The 15116-nt window shown below is 48.2% G+C and overlaps 1 protein-coding gene across 1 annotated transcript in view; it reads right to left on the reverse strand.

Moving 5' to 3' along the window:
* Nucleotides 1-8787: 8787 nt before the first annotated feature.
* The window catches only part of LOC140207172 (uncharacterized), a 130081-nt gene continuing 123752 nt past the window's right edge, over nt 8788-15116 (reverse strand). The window contains exons 30-33 of the mRNA XM_072275523.1: nt 13814-13903; nt 13384-13479; nt 10187-10269; nt 8788-10021 (exon numbers count right to left, since the gene is read on the reverse strand). Coding sequence (XP_072131624.1) covers nt 9947-10021; nt 10187-10269; nt 13384-13479; nt 13814-13903 — 344 coding nt within the window. The 3' untranslated portion in view covers nt 8788-9946. The remainder of the gene's footprint in view (nt 10022-10186; nt 10270-13383; nt 13480-13813; nt 13904-15116) is intronic.

The raw sequence follows: 15116 nt of genomic DNA on the forward strand, positions 1-15116 counted from the left end.
GGGATCCAGAGAGAGATGGCTTGGAGGATGAATAATTGGCTCGACGCTAGGACGCATCAAGGATGAATGTGTTTTTCATGGACTGGAGGCCCATGACTACTTGTGTACCATAGGGATGGACTTTGGGACCTTTGCTCTTCATTATTTATTATTTGAAGAATGTAATCGGCGTGGTTGGTAAAAAGTTTTCACGTGATACTACAGCAGGTAGTATTGTAAACACAAGAAACTCTATAGATTCTAGAAATCCAGAGCAACACACACAAAATGCTGGAGAAACTCAGCAGGTCAGGCAGCATCTATGGAAATGAATAAACAGCCGATGTTTCTAGCCGAAACCCTTCTTTAGGACAGGGAATGGAAGGGGGAATGCCAGAATAAAAAGTTTGGGGAAGGGAGGGAGGACTAGCTGGAAGATGATGGGTGAAGCCAAGTGGGTGGGAAAGGTAAAGGGCTGGAAAAGGAGGAATCTGTACATGGAGGGCGGGCTGTCCCAAAGCCGAAGAGAACCGATATCCTCGCAGGGAGACTCGCTAGTGTTACTCGGGAAGGTGGATCTAACCGGGCGAGCGGGTGGAGGTGGGGAGAGTTGACGACACATCACAACGGCAGTGAAGGCGGAGGAAGCTGCAGCCGTGAAGGGTCCCCGGTCCCCTTGCATTCCGAGCCACTGGATCCGACCACGACGTGTCACGGACCGTCTGGGTGACTGACCGTGCATCAACCTCCCCACATTGAGCGAAGTCACGCACAAACTTTCTCCATTAAGGGAATCCATCTTAACGACCCGGTTATGTAGGTCCCAGATCGCCAACGGAGGAGCCACCGACAGACAACCTCTTTAGAGAACATCGTACCCGACTCGTGGTTGCACGGTGGTGGTGATGGTGGTGAGAGGTGATCGTGGAGGGGTGGCGGGAACAAGAGAAGCAGATCAACGACAGAACGGATTGAGGGAAAGGCCGTGGTCAGTCTGAAAGGAAGCAGAAACGGGGACAGGTGAGCAAACAGTGGGGCTAATGTACTGGAACGTGTTTATTTCAATGTAAGGGTATCACGTGCAGTCCAGGCATGAAACTCTCACCGGTGTCCTTGTGGGTGTGGGGAGAGAGAGGAGAGAGGAGGTGAGGGGGGGGGGGGTGTTCACTCAGGTAGTTGGGGACTGTCTACTCACTGGTGTACCTGGGAGGACTGGGGTTTGTGAGGGTGAGGGTGTGGTGGAGGGCTGAAGATCTGAGAGTGATGAGATGGGGTTGCGGTTCAGGGTGTTCAGTGCCTCCGGGGATATGGACAGGAGAGAGTTGGAGACAAGGGGGTTTGTTAGTGTGGAGGAGAGAGGGCAGAGGACCGTGTGGAGGGGTTTGCAGAGGGATGAGGTTCGGGCTCCATGCTGTTGGGCTCCCACTACTCCCCTGCTCCTGGAACCTCAGAACTCACCTAATGGGTTCTGCTAAGATGACCGTAGGAGGTCGGCGCCTCCGATCCCGGCTCCAGGACCCCTCCAACCGACCCATCTCCTCCTTCTCACTTCCCTCCACCATCTCCCTTCCCCCGTCATAGAACTGTGGTGAGACACGGGTAGAACTGGTTGCTCAATATTTAGGGATTCGGATGTTTCATTCACTATAGAAAGGGGTGCACAAAGGAAAGACGGGGGTGGGGGATGTCTAAATGTTTCTTCAACATGACTATTTTATTTGTTCCCATCGCCTCCCTGGCAGCGTGTTGCAGGTTGCTGTTATTCTCTTTGTCAAAGGACTTGCCCCGAAAATGTCCCATTTAATTTCCTTCTCTCCTCTTAAATCTTTGCCCTCTGGTATTTGACATTTCTACCCTAGGAGAGAAACTTTGACCAGCGACCCTATCTCTGCCAGTCATTATTTTACAAACTTCTATCAGATCCCTGCAGGGGGAACTATAAAATTGAGCTTATAGAATCACCGTAGAGCTAGTTAGATGGATTCAATATTGACAGAGACAGGAAGCAGAGGGTGTTGGTTGAAGTGTGTTTCTCTGAATAGAGGCCGATCACTAGACGGGCTCTGCAGGGATCTGTGTCAAGACCCTCGTTAATTGTCATTTATATGAGCGATTTGGATGTAAAGGCAGAAGGTTGGATCTGTTACGAGACACACCTAACCGCGCCAGGCTCCGGAGTTTAGACTCTCTCACTCTCCACAGTACAAATGGCTGGTGCAGCCCTTTAAGGTTTCAGGTAATTACAATCGTGCTTTGGCACCAAAAAATTTAGTATTTAAAGAGCACCTGAACAGGGCCTTAGTGCTCAATCAAAAGCTTAATTGGAGATGTCATCTAGCGTTTGGTTTTGTGCTCAGTTCTCGTTCCAGTTTCAAACCGCGTCTCGGTCCTGATGTCAGATACAGGACCGAGACGCGGTCCTGATGTATGTGGGTCCGAACCATCTTTGTCAAGGTCTGTCGTCACAGGATCACTACTTCTGCGGATGACACGAAAGCACGAAGTCTTGCTCATAGTGAAGAGGGCAATGGTAGATTACTGTAAGATTATAAGATATAGGAGCAGAATTAAGCCATTGGGCCCATCGAGTCTGTTCCACCATTTCATTATGGCTGATATATTTTCCCTCTCAGCTCCAGTCTCCTGCCTTCTCCCAGCATCCTTTCATGGCCTGACCAATCAGGAATCTATTAACCTCCACATTGAATATAAATATCTACCCGTGGCATAGAAATCCGCCACTATCAGGCTAAAGAAAATCTTCCTCAATTGCATTCTAAAAGGACGCCCCTCTATTCTGAGGCTGTCTCCTCTGATCTTAGACGCTCCTTCGAGTTGAAATATCTTCTCCACAACAACTTTATCAAGGCCTTTCACCATTTGATAGGTTTCAACGAGTTCACCCCTCACTCTTCTGAATTCCAGTAAATAAAGACCTAGATCCATCAAAGGCTCTTCATATCACGAAACTCTAACAGATTGGTCAGGCAAGAGTTCCCTTAACAGAAGCCATGCTGACTTTGACTTATTTAATCATTAGTTTCCAAGTACCGCCAAACCTCATCCTTAATTGTAGACTTCAACACTTTCCAAACCACTGAGGTTAGGCTAACTGGCCTATGATTTCCTTTTTCTTTTGCCTTCCTCCCTTCTTGAAGAGTGGACTGATATTTGCAATCTTCCAGTCCTCCTGGACCATGCTAGAATCAAGTGATTATTGAAAGATCATGACCAATGCATCCGTTTTCGCTTCAGCAACCTCTCTCAGGACTCTGGGTTGTAGTCCATCTGGTCCAGGGGACTTATCCACCTTAAGACCTTTGAGTTTGCCTTTGTAATAGCAATGGCATTTACTCCTGCCCCTTGACACTCACAGACCATTGACACACTGCTAGTGTCTTCCTCAGTGAAGACAGATGCAAAGTACCCATTAATTTCATCTGCCATTTCTTTGTCCCCCATTACTACCTCACCAGCATCATTTTCCAGTGGTCCAGTGTCAACTGTCAACTCCCTTTTACTCTTTATCTAACTGAAAATAACTTTTGGTATCCTGCTTTATGTTATTGTCCAGCCTGTCCTCATATTTCATCTCTTCCCTTCCTGTACCCAGGTTGTCTCTGATGCTGAGCGGAGGAGGGCAAATTCCATGGCGATCAGGGACTGTGGGGAATCATCAGTGACGGGAAGAGTGAGTAATTCTGTAGCTGACAGCAAGGTTCATCACCTCCTTGGTGTCAGGGTCAGGGATTTCTTTAATCATAGAACAGTACAGCACAGAAACAGGCCCTTCGGCCCCTCAATGTCATGCTGGACCGAATAAATTAGTAATGAAATGCCAACCCAACTGATCCCTTCTGCCTACACAATGTCCATATCTTCCACTTTCCTCACATTCATGTGCCTATCTGAACATCTCTTAAAAGTCTCTAATGTTTCTGCCTCTACCACCACCCCAGGCAACACATCCCAGACACCCATAACTCTCTGTGCAAAAAACCTGCTCCTCATTCTCCTTTGAAGTTACCGCTTATCACCTTCAATGCATGCCCTCTGGTGTTGGACGCTTCAACTCTTGGGAAAAGGTTTCTCCATCTACTCTGGCTCTGCCTCTGAAAACTTATTAACCTCTGTCAGATCTCCCCTCTGCCTCTTCATTCCAGAGAAAACAACCCAATTTTGTTCAGCCTCTTGTAATATCACATACCTTCCCTCTAATCCAGACAACATGCTGGTAAACTTCTTCTGCATCCTCTCAAAGCCTCGACATCTTTCCAATAATGAGCGCCCAGAACTGTATACGATACTCCAGACGTGGCCTCACGAGAGTTTTATCAATCTGCATCATACCTTCCTTGTACAGATCCCTGTGGAACACCAGGAATCACAGACCTCCAGCTAGAAATCGAGAACAGCCGGGTCTTCAATGGGCAATCCAGTTCTGAATCCAAGCAGAAAATTCACCACGAAAAGTGGAAATTACAGCCAGGTAAACATGACATCAGAGGTGGGAAGTTTATTGGGAAGTATTCTAAGTTACCGGATATATGAGTATTTGGATAGACATGGACTTATTCGGGGTAGTCAGCATAGTTTTGTGCTTGGTAGGTTTGAAAGAGTTGTTCAAAGAAGTTACCAGGAAAATTGATTAAGACAAGACCGTAGATGCTGTCTACGTGGACTTCAGCAAGGCAGTTGACAAGGTACGGTATGGGAGATTGGTCAATAAGGTTCAATTGCACGGTATTCAATATTAGAGAGTAAATTGGATGAGACATTGGCTTCGTGGGAGAAGTCAGCGAGTGGCAGTAGATGGTCGCCTCTCTGACTGGAGGCCTGTGACGAGTGGGGTGCCGGAGATCAGTGTTGGATCCATGGTTGGTCATCTATGTCAATGATCTGCATGATAATGTGGTTTACTGGATCAGAGAATTTGCGGATGACACCAAGTTTAGGAGTGTAGTGGACAGTGAGGAAGATTATCAAAGTTTGCAGAGAGTGCCGAGAGGGGGAGGGGGTGTTGCTGAGGCTCAATGTGGCCTCCAATGGCAACGGATCCCACTCCTACTGTGTACAAAATTGAGGCATATAGATGCAAACATACTTTTCCACTGAGGTTGGGTGGGATTATAACAAGAGGTGATGGGTTAGGAGTGAAAGGTAAAATCGATCCCCTCAGTACCTTTCATTCCCTGGCCCTGAGCGCCTCATCTTCACCATGGATGTTTAGTCCCTAAACACTTCTATCCCCCATCAAGAAAGCCTCAAAACTCTGTTTCCTCGAGAAAAGAACCAAGTAATTCCCCTCCACCACCACCCTCCTCTGTCTGGCAGCACCAGTCCTCCCTGTGAGCAATTTTTCCTTCAGCTCTTCACACTTTCTCCAAACTCGAGGCATAGCCATGGGCACTCGCATCGGCCCCAGCTAGGCCTGCCTCTTCGCTGGCTACGTAGAACAATCCATGTTTCAAACCATCCCCGGCTACACTCCCCCACGCTTCCTCCGCTACGTTGACGACTGCATTGGCGTTGCTTCATGCACCCATGCAGAGCTCGTCAATTTTATCAACTTTCTCTCGAACTTCCACCTTAATTTCAGTAGGTTCATCTCTGACACTTCCCTCTCTGTTCTCGATCTCTCTGTCCCCATCTCTGGAGACAAAATGTCAACTTAGATCTTTTATAAACCTACTGATTCCCACAGTTGTCTCAACAATACCTCTTCCCACACTATCCCATGTAAAATGCTATTCCCTTTTCTCAATTTCCTTGTTTTCTCCGCATCTGTTCCCAAGACGTGGTTTTCCATTCCAGGACATCGGAGATGTCCTCCTTCTTTAAAGAACGGGGTTATCCCTGCCTCCACTATTGATGCTGCCCTCACCCGGATCTCCCCCATTTCCCATACATCTGCACTCACCCCATCTTCTCGCCACCTTAATAGTGATAGAGTTCTTCTGATCCTGACCTACCACCCCATCAGTCTCCACACCCAACACATTCTCCTCTACAATGTCCGCAATCTCCAACGGGATCCTAACTCAGAACAGTTTTACCTCCCCACTTCACCATATCCGCTTTTCACTGGGATCGCTGTCTTCACGATTCCCTTGTCCATTCATCCCTCCTCACTAATCTCCCTCCCTCATTATCCCTGCAATGGCCAAAACGCTCCACCTGCCCATACACCTCCTCCCTCACCTCCATTCAGGGCCTCGGGCAGTCCTTCCAGGTGAGGCAACACTTCACCTGAGTATCTGCTGGGCCGTCTACTGTGTCCGGTGTTCCCGGTACGGCCTCCTCTACATTGGTGATGCCCGGCCTGTGCTGTGGGGCCGCTTCATCGAGCACTTCCACACAATCTGCCACAAGCAGGACTTCCCGGTGCCAAACAATTTAATTCCTATTTCCATTCCATTTTGATGTGTCAGTCCTTGGCCTCCTCCTGTGCCAAGATAAGGCCACCCTCAGGGTGGAGGAACAACACCTTATATTCCGTCTGGGTAGCCTGGAACCTGAAGGCATGAATATCGATTTCTCCTTCCAGTGAACAAATCACCCCACCCCCCCCCCACCCCAGGCCCTACCCCTATTCGCTACTCTTACCTGTTACATCTTCTCACCTGTTACTTTTCCCTTGGGTTCCCCCTCCCTTCCCTTTCTCTGACTGTCCACTCTCCTGTCCCATCAGATTCCTTCTCCAGCCCTGACCTTTCCCACCCACCTGGCTTCACCGTCTACAAACTCCATATTCTGGATTCTTCCGTCTTCCTGAAGAAGGGTCTCGGCCCGAACAGTCAACTATCGATTCATTTCCACAGATGCTGCCTGACCTGCTGAGTTGCTCCAGCATTTTGTGTGCGTTGCTCTGGATTTCCAGCATCCTCTCGTGTTTATGAAAGGTGAAAGGATTAAGGGGAACATGAGGGGAACTTTGCTCAGGGTGGTGTGAGTGTGAAACCAGATCCCAGCAGAAGTGGTGGATTCAGCATCGATTGCAATGTTTAAGAGAAATTGGGATAGGTACACGGATGGGAGAGGTCTCGTCTGGGTTCAGGTCAGTGGGACGAGGCAAGTAAATAGTTCAGTGTGGAATAATTTACACCCGCCCCTCCCAGCCTGGTGGATTAACACCCCCTGACTTTGGTCCCATACATTAACACTCTCTTCTCTTGTTCCCGGACATTACCCTCCTCTCTTCCTCAAATGTTCGGTGACAGCGGCCACGTGTAAGTAAATGACCGGGATGTCAGATGTGGACGGATTCCAGGTTGGGTGGGAGGAGTGGACGGGGAGGGTTCAAACCCGAGATCCCAGATATCATCAAAGCCCAGCGGAAGTAGATGAGGATCCAGGATCACTGGCGCCGTCCAGGCCCTACCCCTGCGGGAAAGACTAACCTCCCCTACGCTGGGGAGTGCCGAGCTGGAGGGGGTGCTGAGGCTCACTGCGGGCTCCCCTGGAGAAAGCATGGCTGGTGGAGAGAGGAAGGGGTGGAGAGGACTGGAGAAGAATAGGGGTGGAGGGGTGGAGAGATGGATTGGTGAAAAGATGGAGAGAAGCTGGAGAGAGAGTTGGAGTGAGATTATGGGAAAGGGAAAGAGGGAGTGAGGATGGGATCTGGAGAAAAAAGAATAAGATAATGTGGAGATAGAGGAATGAGGAGGAGGGAAGATGGTGTGTGAATGAGAGAGTAAAAGGGTTATGAGAAAGGATAGAGGGGTTGAGAAAATGAGAGAGAGAAATGTATAGTGAGGTAGAATGAGAGGGAGGGTGAAGTGGAAGGAGGAAATGAGAGCCTCATTCCAGAGGACAGGGTCAGACTAAAGGACACACATTTACCAAGGAGGTGAGAGACAATTTCTTCTCTTCACACCTGGTCTGAGGGAGGAAGGGGGAGGGGAGAGAATGCAAATTTCACAGAGACAGCACCGGGGACTGGGATCGGACCGGGTCTTCAGAGAGGGATGGAGTGAGAGAACGAGTGAGAGAACGAGAGAGAGAGAGAGAATGAGTGAGAGAACGAGAGAGAGAGAGAGAGAGAGACTGAGAGAGAGAGAGAGATAGAACGAGAACGAGAGAGAGAACGAGAGAGAGAGTGATGAAATGAGAGAGAGACAATGGAATGAAATGGACAGACAGATGAAATGAGAGGGGGGGATGGGTCAAAGCGTGTGAGGGTTTTCAGAGAGCGATTGAGTGTGAAAGCGAGAAAGATGCAACAATGAAAGAGAAAATTGAATGAAAGGGGTGGATGGGAAATAAAGAAGGATTGAAAGAGAATGGGATAGAGAAAGATAAAATGATAGGGAGGGATGGAGTGAAAGTATGTGAGGGAGAATGAGAGAGTGGGAAGGGTAGAGAGAACCTTGGAGGAAAACGAGAGGAAAGGACAAAGGCAGACATTGTGCATATACGTACTCTTCCCTGTACAGGGATATGGTGCTATTGCGGGGGGGTGGAGGAGGGAGAGCGGGAGGGACAGAATGAGCTTACAGGGAGGGAGGAGAACAAAATAGGCACCTGAGAGAGTAAGGGTCAGTTTCTTTCTCTGCCTCCTTATCGTCACTCAAATCACCCCCCACCCCACCCCGTCAGGACAGACACTGCAAATTCCCCCAAGTCCACTGACGGACTTGCCCCACCCACCCGAATACACACACTCCCTGACCTCACACCACCCACTGTTTCTGCCCTGCCCACTCTCCCCAGCAGAGGGCGCCAGTGCTGAGCTCTCCACATTTACCCGCAATGACAGATGATATGAAAGGAACACATCTCTCAAAACTGCGTTCAGACAGTTCCATGTTTATTGAGTACGCACTACAAGCAATAGAAATGCAAATCATCAGCTTCACTACCAAATAATACTCAGGAATTTCAAAGATCCCTTTGTATTCAGGCTTTCAAACCCTTACAGACTAGGCTCCCGTTCCATTTGACCCATCATACCATCTCTGCACTCTGTTCTCTGAGACCCTGTCCCAATCTCCCTCTCTCCATTTGTGGAAATCTGTGGTTAGAGATCGACTTTACATGCTCGATGTAAGAGATGGAGAATGAGCGTGTATCAGAGAAAGAGAGAAACAGATGGTTAATGACAGTGCGTCTGAGGGAAAGATGGAGAATGAGAGTGTGTCAGATAGAGGGATGGAGAATAAGAATGTCAGAGAGAGGGATGAAGAACGAGAGTGTCAGAGGGAGGAATGGAGAATGAGATGTGTCAGGGTGAGAGATGGAGAAAGTGTGTCAGTGCGAGATAGAGATCAGGACTGTGTCAGACAGAGATGTGTCGGGGTGTTGTGCTGACTGGGTGGGTATGTGCAGGATTGCTCTGTGGTCTGCGAGTGCACACAGACGTCTGTGCAAAGGTGGACAGGAGACTTTCCTCAGTACCTCTGGAGATCGGGGACCTTCCTCACTACATCCACAGACCTGAGGCCTTCACGGTTCTGTGTTTTGATCAAAAAGCTATTCATTATTTCACACATAATTTCAGTTCAATCAGTTAAGAGCAAATTATTGATGATATATTAATGCAATGAAGCCCAGCATAAGCTAATTTTCCCATTTTATTGTAAACCCAGATGTGTGTCTCACACTGATCCAGTCCTGTAGTGAGGGGTGTCGGTGTTTACGGGACCATACCCAGGATGTTCTGTGATTAATCTCATCATTCGGGAGATCTGCTCCTCCTGAAACAGGCCGGGTCTGTGTGCTCACTCTCAGTTCCAGGCTTCTGGCGTCACTACTCAATGGGATCGTACTTCACACTCTGACCAACTGAAAGCTCACAGGCTGCGGCACCCTGGGGAATCAGCAGAGTGTAGCAACATCTCAGGGCTCTCCTAGGATTAACCCTCTGTGGGCCGTTTACTTGTCTAAAGCAGGCTGGAGTAAGGGAGAGGGTGTAAAGTGTCAGGGAGATGGAACTGCAGACTCCTTCACTCGTTGACGGGTTGCTCCCTCACTCCTCTGAAGGCTTTGCCCTGAACCGTACAAGCTTGATCTGAAGATTCGGATCACCAAACAGCTCCCAGATCTGTGGCCAGAGAGGAGGAAAGATGAATGATTGCCGAGGTAGGAGACGTTGAAGGAGTGACGGGACGAGAGGACCATCCAGTCGGGAGTCAGAGGTGTGACAGAGGGGGAGAGTTGGGAAAAGAGAGCGATTAAGAAATGAGAGACTGGAAGAGAGTTCACTCACCTTTTGTCGAGTGGCTTCCCACACTTCATCCTCACTCATGTTTCCACTCGATGTCAGCTGCACTTTAATCCACATGCGTTCTCCTGAACAAAACAGCCCAGTGGCAACATGGTGTCACTGTCAGGTCAAGTGCTGCTCACAGGATGTGTTCCCTCGTCTCCGTCCCTTCGATCACGCAATCTCTTCTCCCCCCTCCCCGCCCTCTAACACCTTGATTCCTCCCCACACCCTCATCAAATATCTATGTCAATATTCCTTTAGACAGGGGCAGGGAGAGTGTGAGAAAAGGGCAGGGGTGGGGTCAGGGAGAGAGTGTGTACAGGTAGTGAAGAGAGGCAGGAAACAAGGGAGAGACAGACAGTGAGTGGGTGGGAAGTGGTAGTGAGGAAAGAAAGAGAAAGATGCATGAATCCAGAGTGATAGACAGAGAAATGGAATGTGAGATTTCCCAACTACCAGCATTGGACAGTTTTATGGGCTGGGAAATGATGTCAGTTACATCCACGTGTAAGATTAGAGCAGTACCCGGTCATTGGTACAGGAGATTAGAGCTCCTGCTATTGGGTGTGGTGTGTTAACGAGGAGTGAAGACTTGTGATCTCACAGAGAATGGATTCTTGAGGAACACATCGTGGAAACAGGTCCTTTGACACAGTTGGTCCATGCTGACCAAGGTCTCATTTGTCTGCGTTTGGCCCACATCCCTCTAACCTTAACAAACCACTTTCTCATACAAATGTCCGTGTGTTCTCCAGACACTGATCTGTTGCCCTGTGGAACTACCAGTTTGTAGAATAGAGGAACAGAGAGAGTGAGAGAGTGGAGTCATAGCTCTCCTTCCCCTCAGGTACCCACCCCTTTCCTCCTCTCCTTCCCTCCACTTCTCTCTATCTGCCCCTATCCTTCCTTCCACTCTCCCTTCTCTTCTCTATTTCCCTCCATCCTCCCCTGCCCTGTCCCTAATCTCTTCCGCTCTCCCTCATCCTCTGACCCCTCCTTCACTCATCTCCATCCCTCCCTGGGATCACACACAAATTAAACACCCAGATCTGTGGAGAAGTGCATTGGACATCACAGGGACTGGAATGGGTTCCTGTTGTTTGTGTCTTCCCCGGCCTGACACAGTGTTGAGCTACAGGGTCCTCAGTGTGGCCCTAATTCCTCACCCCTGCTTCAGGACGAGCCCCTCCAGGGATGGGCAGCACTGAGACACACTGGTGCAGTGAGTAATGCATATACAGTCAGAGGGTCAGAGAGCACTACAGCACAGAAATAGGCCCATTGGCCCATCTAGTCCATGCTGACCTTCTATTATGCCTATTCCCTTCGTCCCACACTTGATTCTATATTTACTGAGATACAGCTCAGAATGGGCTCTGCCAACCCTTTGGGCCATGCCACCCAGCTATCCACAAATTCAGTCTGAGCCTAATCACAGAACAATTTTCAATGACCAATTATCCCACCGACCGGTACATCTTTGGTCAGTGGGAGGAAAAAGTAGCACCCGGAGGAAATCCACGCAAGTATGGAGAGAACAGAGAAACTCCTTACAGGCAGTGGCAGGAAATGAACCCGGGTCGCCTTCAACTGTAAATGTTGTGTGAATCACTACACTACCATGCCATAAGCTCTCCATACCAGTCCCATCCTTATACTCATCCAAATGTCTCTTCATCAAACACAACCACCACCCTCCGGACACAGTACATGTAACTCACACACAAATTAATATCACCACTCGTAAATTAATAAATAGTAAGCTGCATTTGCAACACAGGTTAAAAAGTAAACAGTATCATGCTTCAAGTGTGATGAGAACTGGCTGGAGGCCGGGAGGTCAGTGTCTTTCAGCCTGGGGGAAGAAGCTGCTCCCCATCCTTGTGGCAGCCTTTATGATACAAGACACCAGCCATATACCAGAAATTGGAGTGTGTCACGGGGCAGAAGTGGGTGTCATTGCTGATACTAAGGAGATGGTGCTCAGGAAGCTGAATACTAAGGAGATGGTTTGCTAATTGCTAAAAGCAAATGCATCCGCAAGGGCTTCTGGTTATTTCTTCTCAAGTCTCCTACAGAGTCCAGGCCTGCACTCGATCAGGCCCCTGGGGATATAGCATATTGAGTTGGATATGAGGCTGCAGATACACTGACCTACTGGGCTAGACTCCAGCCATGGAAAAGAGCACAATTTCCTGACGCCATAATGCTACTCTAATCAGAAGCAGAGTTTGAACTGACCCCATCGTTCACGTTCACTGTACCGCACATGTAACAACTCAATCAGGCTGGGAAACAGCATCTTCCCCCAGGCTGTTAGACTTCAGAACACCCCACTGCCATCCAGCACACATGTACCCGCTCTTAAAATGCCCTGCGCACTCTCCAATTCACAGATACATTCTCATCCTGCACTGGTCACTTTTCATCTTTTCTTACTGGTGTTTAACAGATTTACATTGCTACTGGGTCTCATTTTATAGTGCCAGTAACAATGTAGTGCTTTACATAAACATGCACCTCACACTTTATGTCAACCTCTGGATCGTAACCATGTGCTCTGTGTATAGATACAGAGGACTGTACAATAGAATTAGGCACATATACATAGCTAGGGTGCTGAAGACATCTACAAAGTACAGTATTTGTCAAGGTCGGGAGAGCGAGTTTGCGGGAGTGAAGGATGGTGGGGGTGAAGCACCATGGTAGAAGTGTGGGACAGGTGGCACGGGAGGAGTGCTGAGGTGGTGGGGAGAGGACGCGGGTGGTGTGGGTGAAGACATACCCAGCCCTGAAACACCAGGCAAGGACATTCGATTCCAAGCAATTGGTTTTTTGATCATTACAGAACATCTCTCTGGTGCTTCCTACTCCGTCCCATGTCCTTCCCTTTCTCCCCAATCATGATTCCCCTCTCCCAGTCCGCAAAAGGGACTGTAAACTGAATCATGTTTACCATCACTCACATAGCTCATGAAATTTCCTTTTTTTTTTGCGGCAGTACATTGCAATACATAAAATTGCATCATTAAAGCTACCGCAGTACTGTGTTTTGCACGTTGGCCCCACAGGAATGATGTTTCATTTCACTGTACAGATGTGTATCTTGAATGACAATAAACTTGGACTTGAATCGGCTCATGACAGCTTCCAGGTTACAAAGTTATAGAATGACACACTTTCACAAGACTTGATACCTGAGGCTGTATCTCCAGCTGGGACTGAAGTAGTTTCCTGGGAAAAATCTCCAGTGGATGACCCTTCAGACTGTTTCCCTGTGGAAGTCCCAGGATCTGGAATAAAGGAATGTAGAAACAGGAGAGTGGAAACACTGAAACGGATCATTAGACAAGACACGAGTCTGAGCGAAAGGAGACTGGGAGTGTAAAGAAACCAACATTATCTGTCTCCCTTCATTGACTCTCCCTCCCAAATCCACATTATAATTGTGCAACACCCTCCCTTGTAGTGATCCTGGATGGTGCTGAAATTTGTCACAGGGAGGAGAGAGGAACCTCTGACTCCATCATTCACACCCCATCCCCTGCATCCAGCAGGTAAACTGATCCCTGAGAAGTTGTATTTTACAGTGTGAGATTGAATCCATACAGACAGAAGAATTCACACCTGGGCTCGTGTCTCCTGCTGGGACAGAGGATGATTTCTGGGTGTGTTCTCCAGACACTGATCCATCGGTCTGTTTCCCTGTGGAACTACCTGTGTGTAGAATAGAGGAACAGAGAGAGTGAGAGAGTGGAGACACTGAAGCAAACATCACGAGTCAGAGGAACAGAGGAATAGGTGTGTGTAGAAACCAACATCACACAGGGTCTCTCCACTGTCTCACCCAATTCCCTGTCACACCTGATCATTCCCTTCAGTGGGAGTCGGGATGAAGTTCAGGGATCAACATTTGGATCCACAAAGCAAGGTCTCCTTGGATTCCATGAGTCCTTACTTTCGCATGAGCCTCGCATGGGTACCTATCAAATGCCTTACTGAAATCCATATATGCTACATCTACTGCTCTACCTTCATCAATGTGTTTTGTTACATCCTCAAGGAATTCTATCAGGTTCGTAAGGCATGACCCACCCTTGAAAAAGCCATGTGACTATCCCTAATCAGATTATGTCTCTCCAAATGCTCATAAACCCTGCCTCTCAGGATCTTCTCCAACAACTTGCCAACCACTGAAGTCAGACTCACTGGTCCGTAATTTCCTGGGTTATCTCTTTTTGTCTTCTTTCAAGTCAGGTCACTTTTTATTGTCATTTCGACCATAACTGCTGGTACAGTACACAGTAAAAATGAGACAACGTTTTTCAGGACCATGGTGCTACATGAACAATACAAAAACTACACTGAACTACGTAAAAAACTACACTAGAATACAGACCTCTCCAGGACTGCATAAAGTGCACAAAACAGTGCAGGCATTACAATAAATAATAAACAAGACAATATGCACAGTAGAGGGCAGTAGGTTGGTGTCAGTCCAGGCTCTGGGTATTGAGGAGTCTGATGACTTGGGGGAAGAAACTGTTACATAGTCTGGTCGTGAAGGCCCTTCTTGAACAAAGGAATAACGTTTGCAAACTTCCAATCCTCTGGAAACTCTCCAATCCCTGTTGATGATGCAAAGATCATCGCCAGAGGCTCAGCAATCTCCTCCCTCGCTTGCCACAGTAGCCTGGGCTACATCTCATCCAGTCCCGGAAACTTAACTAACATAATACCTTTCAAAAGCTCCAGCACAGCCTTTTTCTTAATGTCTATACACCCAAGCATTTCAGTCCGATCTAAGTCATCCCCACAATCGCCAAAGTCCTTTTCTCTGGTGCAGGACAGACGTGTTCCAAAAACAAAGAAACAATCAAATAGAAAAATAGTACAACCATGGCTGACAAGGGAAGTCAAAGGTAAACTA

This window comes from Mobula birostris, chromosome 13 (assembly GCF_030028105.1).
Source record: "Mobula birostris isolate sMobBir1 chromosome 13, sMobBir1.hap1, whole genome shotgun sequence".
In the NCBI taxonomy this organism is placed as follows: domain Eukaryota; kingdom Metazoa; phylum Chordata; class Chondrichthyes; order Myliobatiformes; family Myliobatidae; genus Mobula; species Mobula birostris.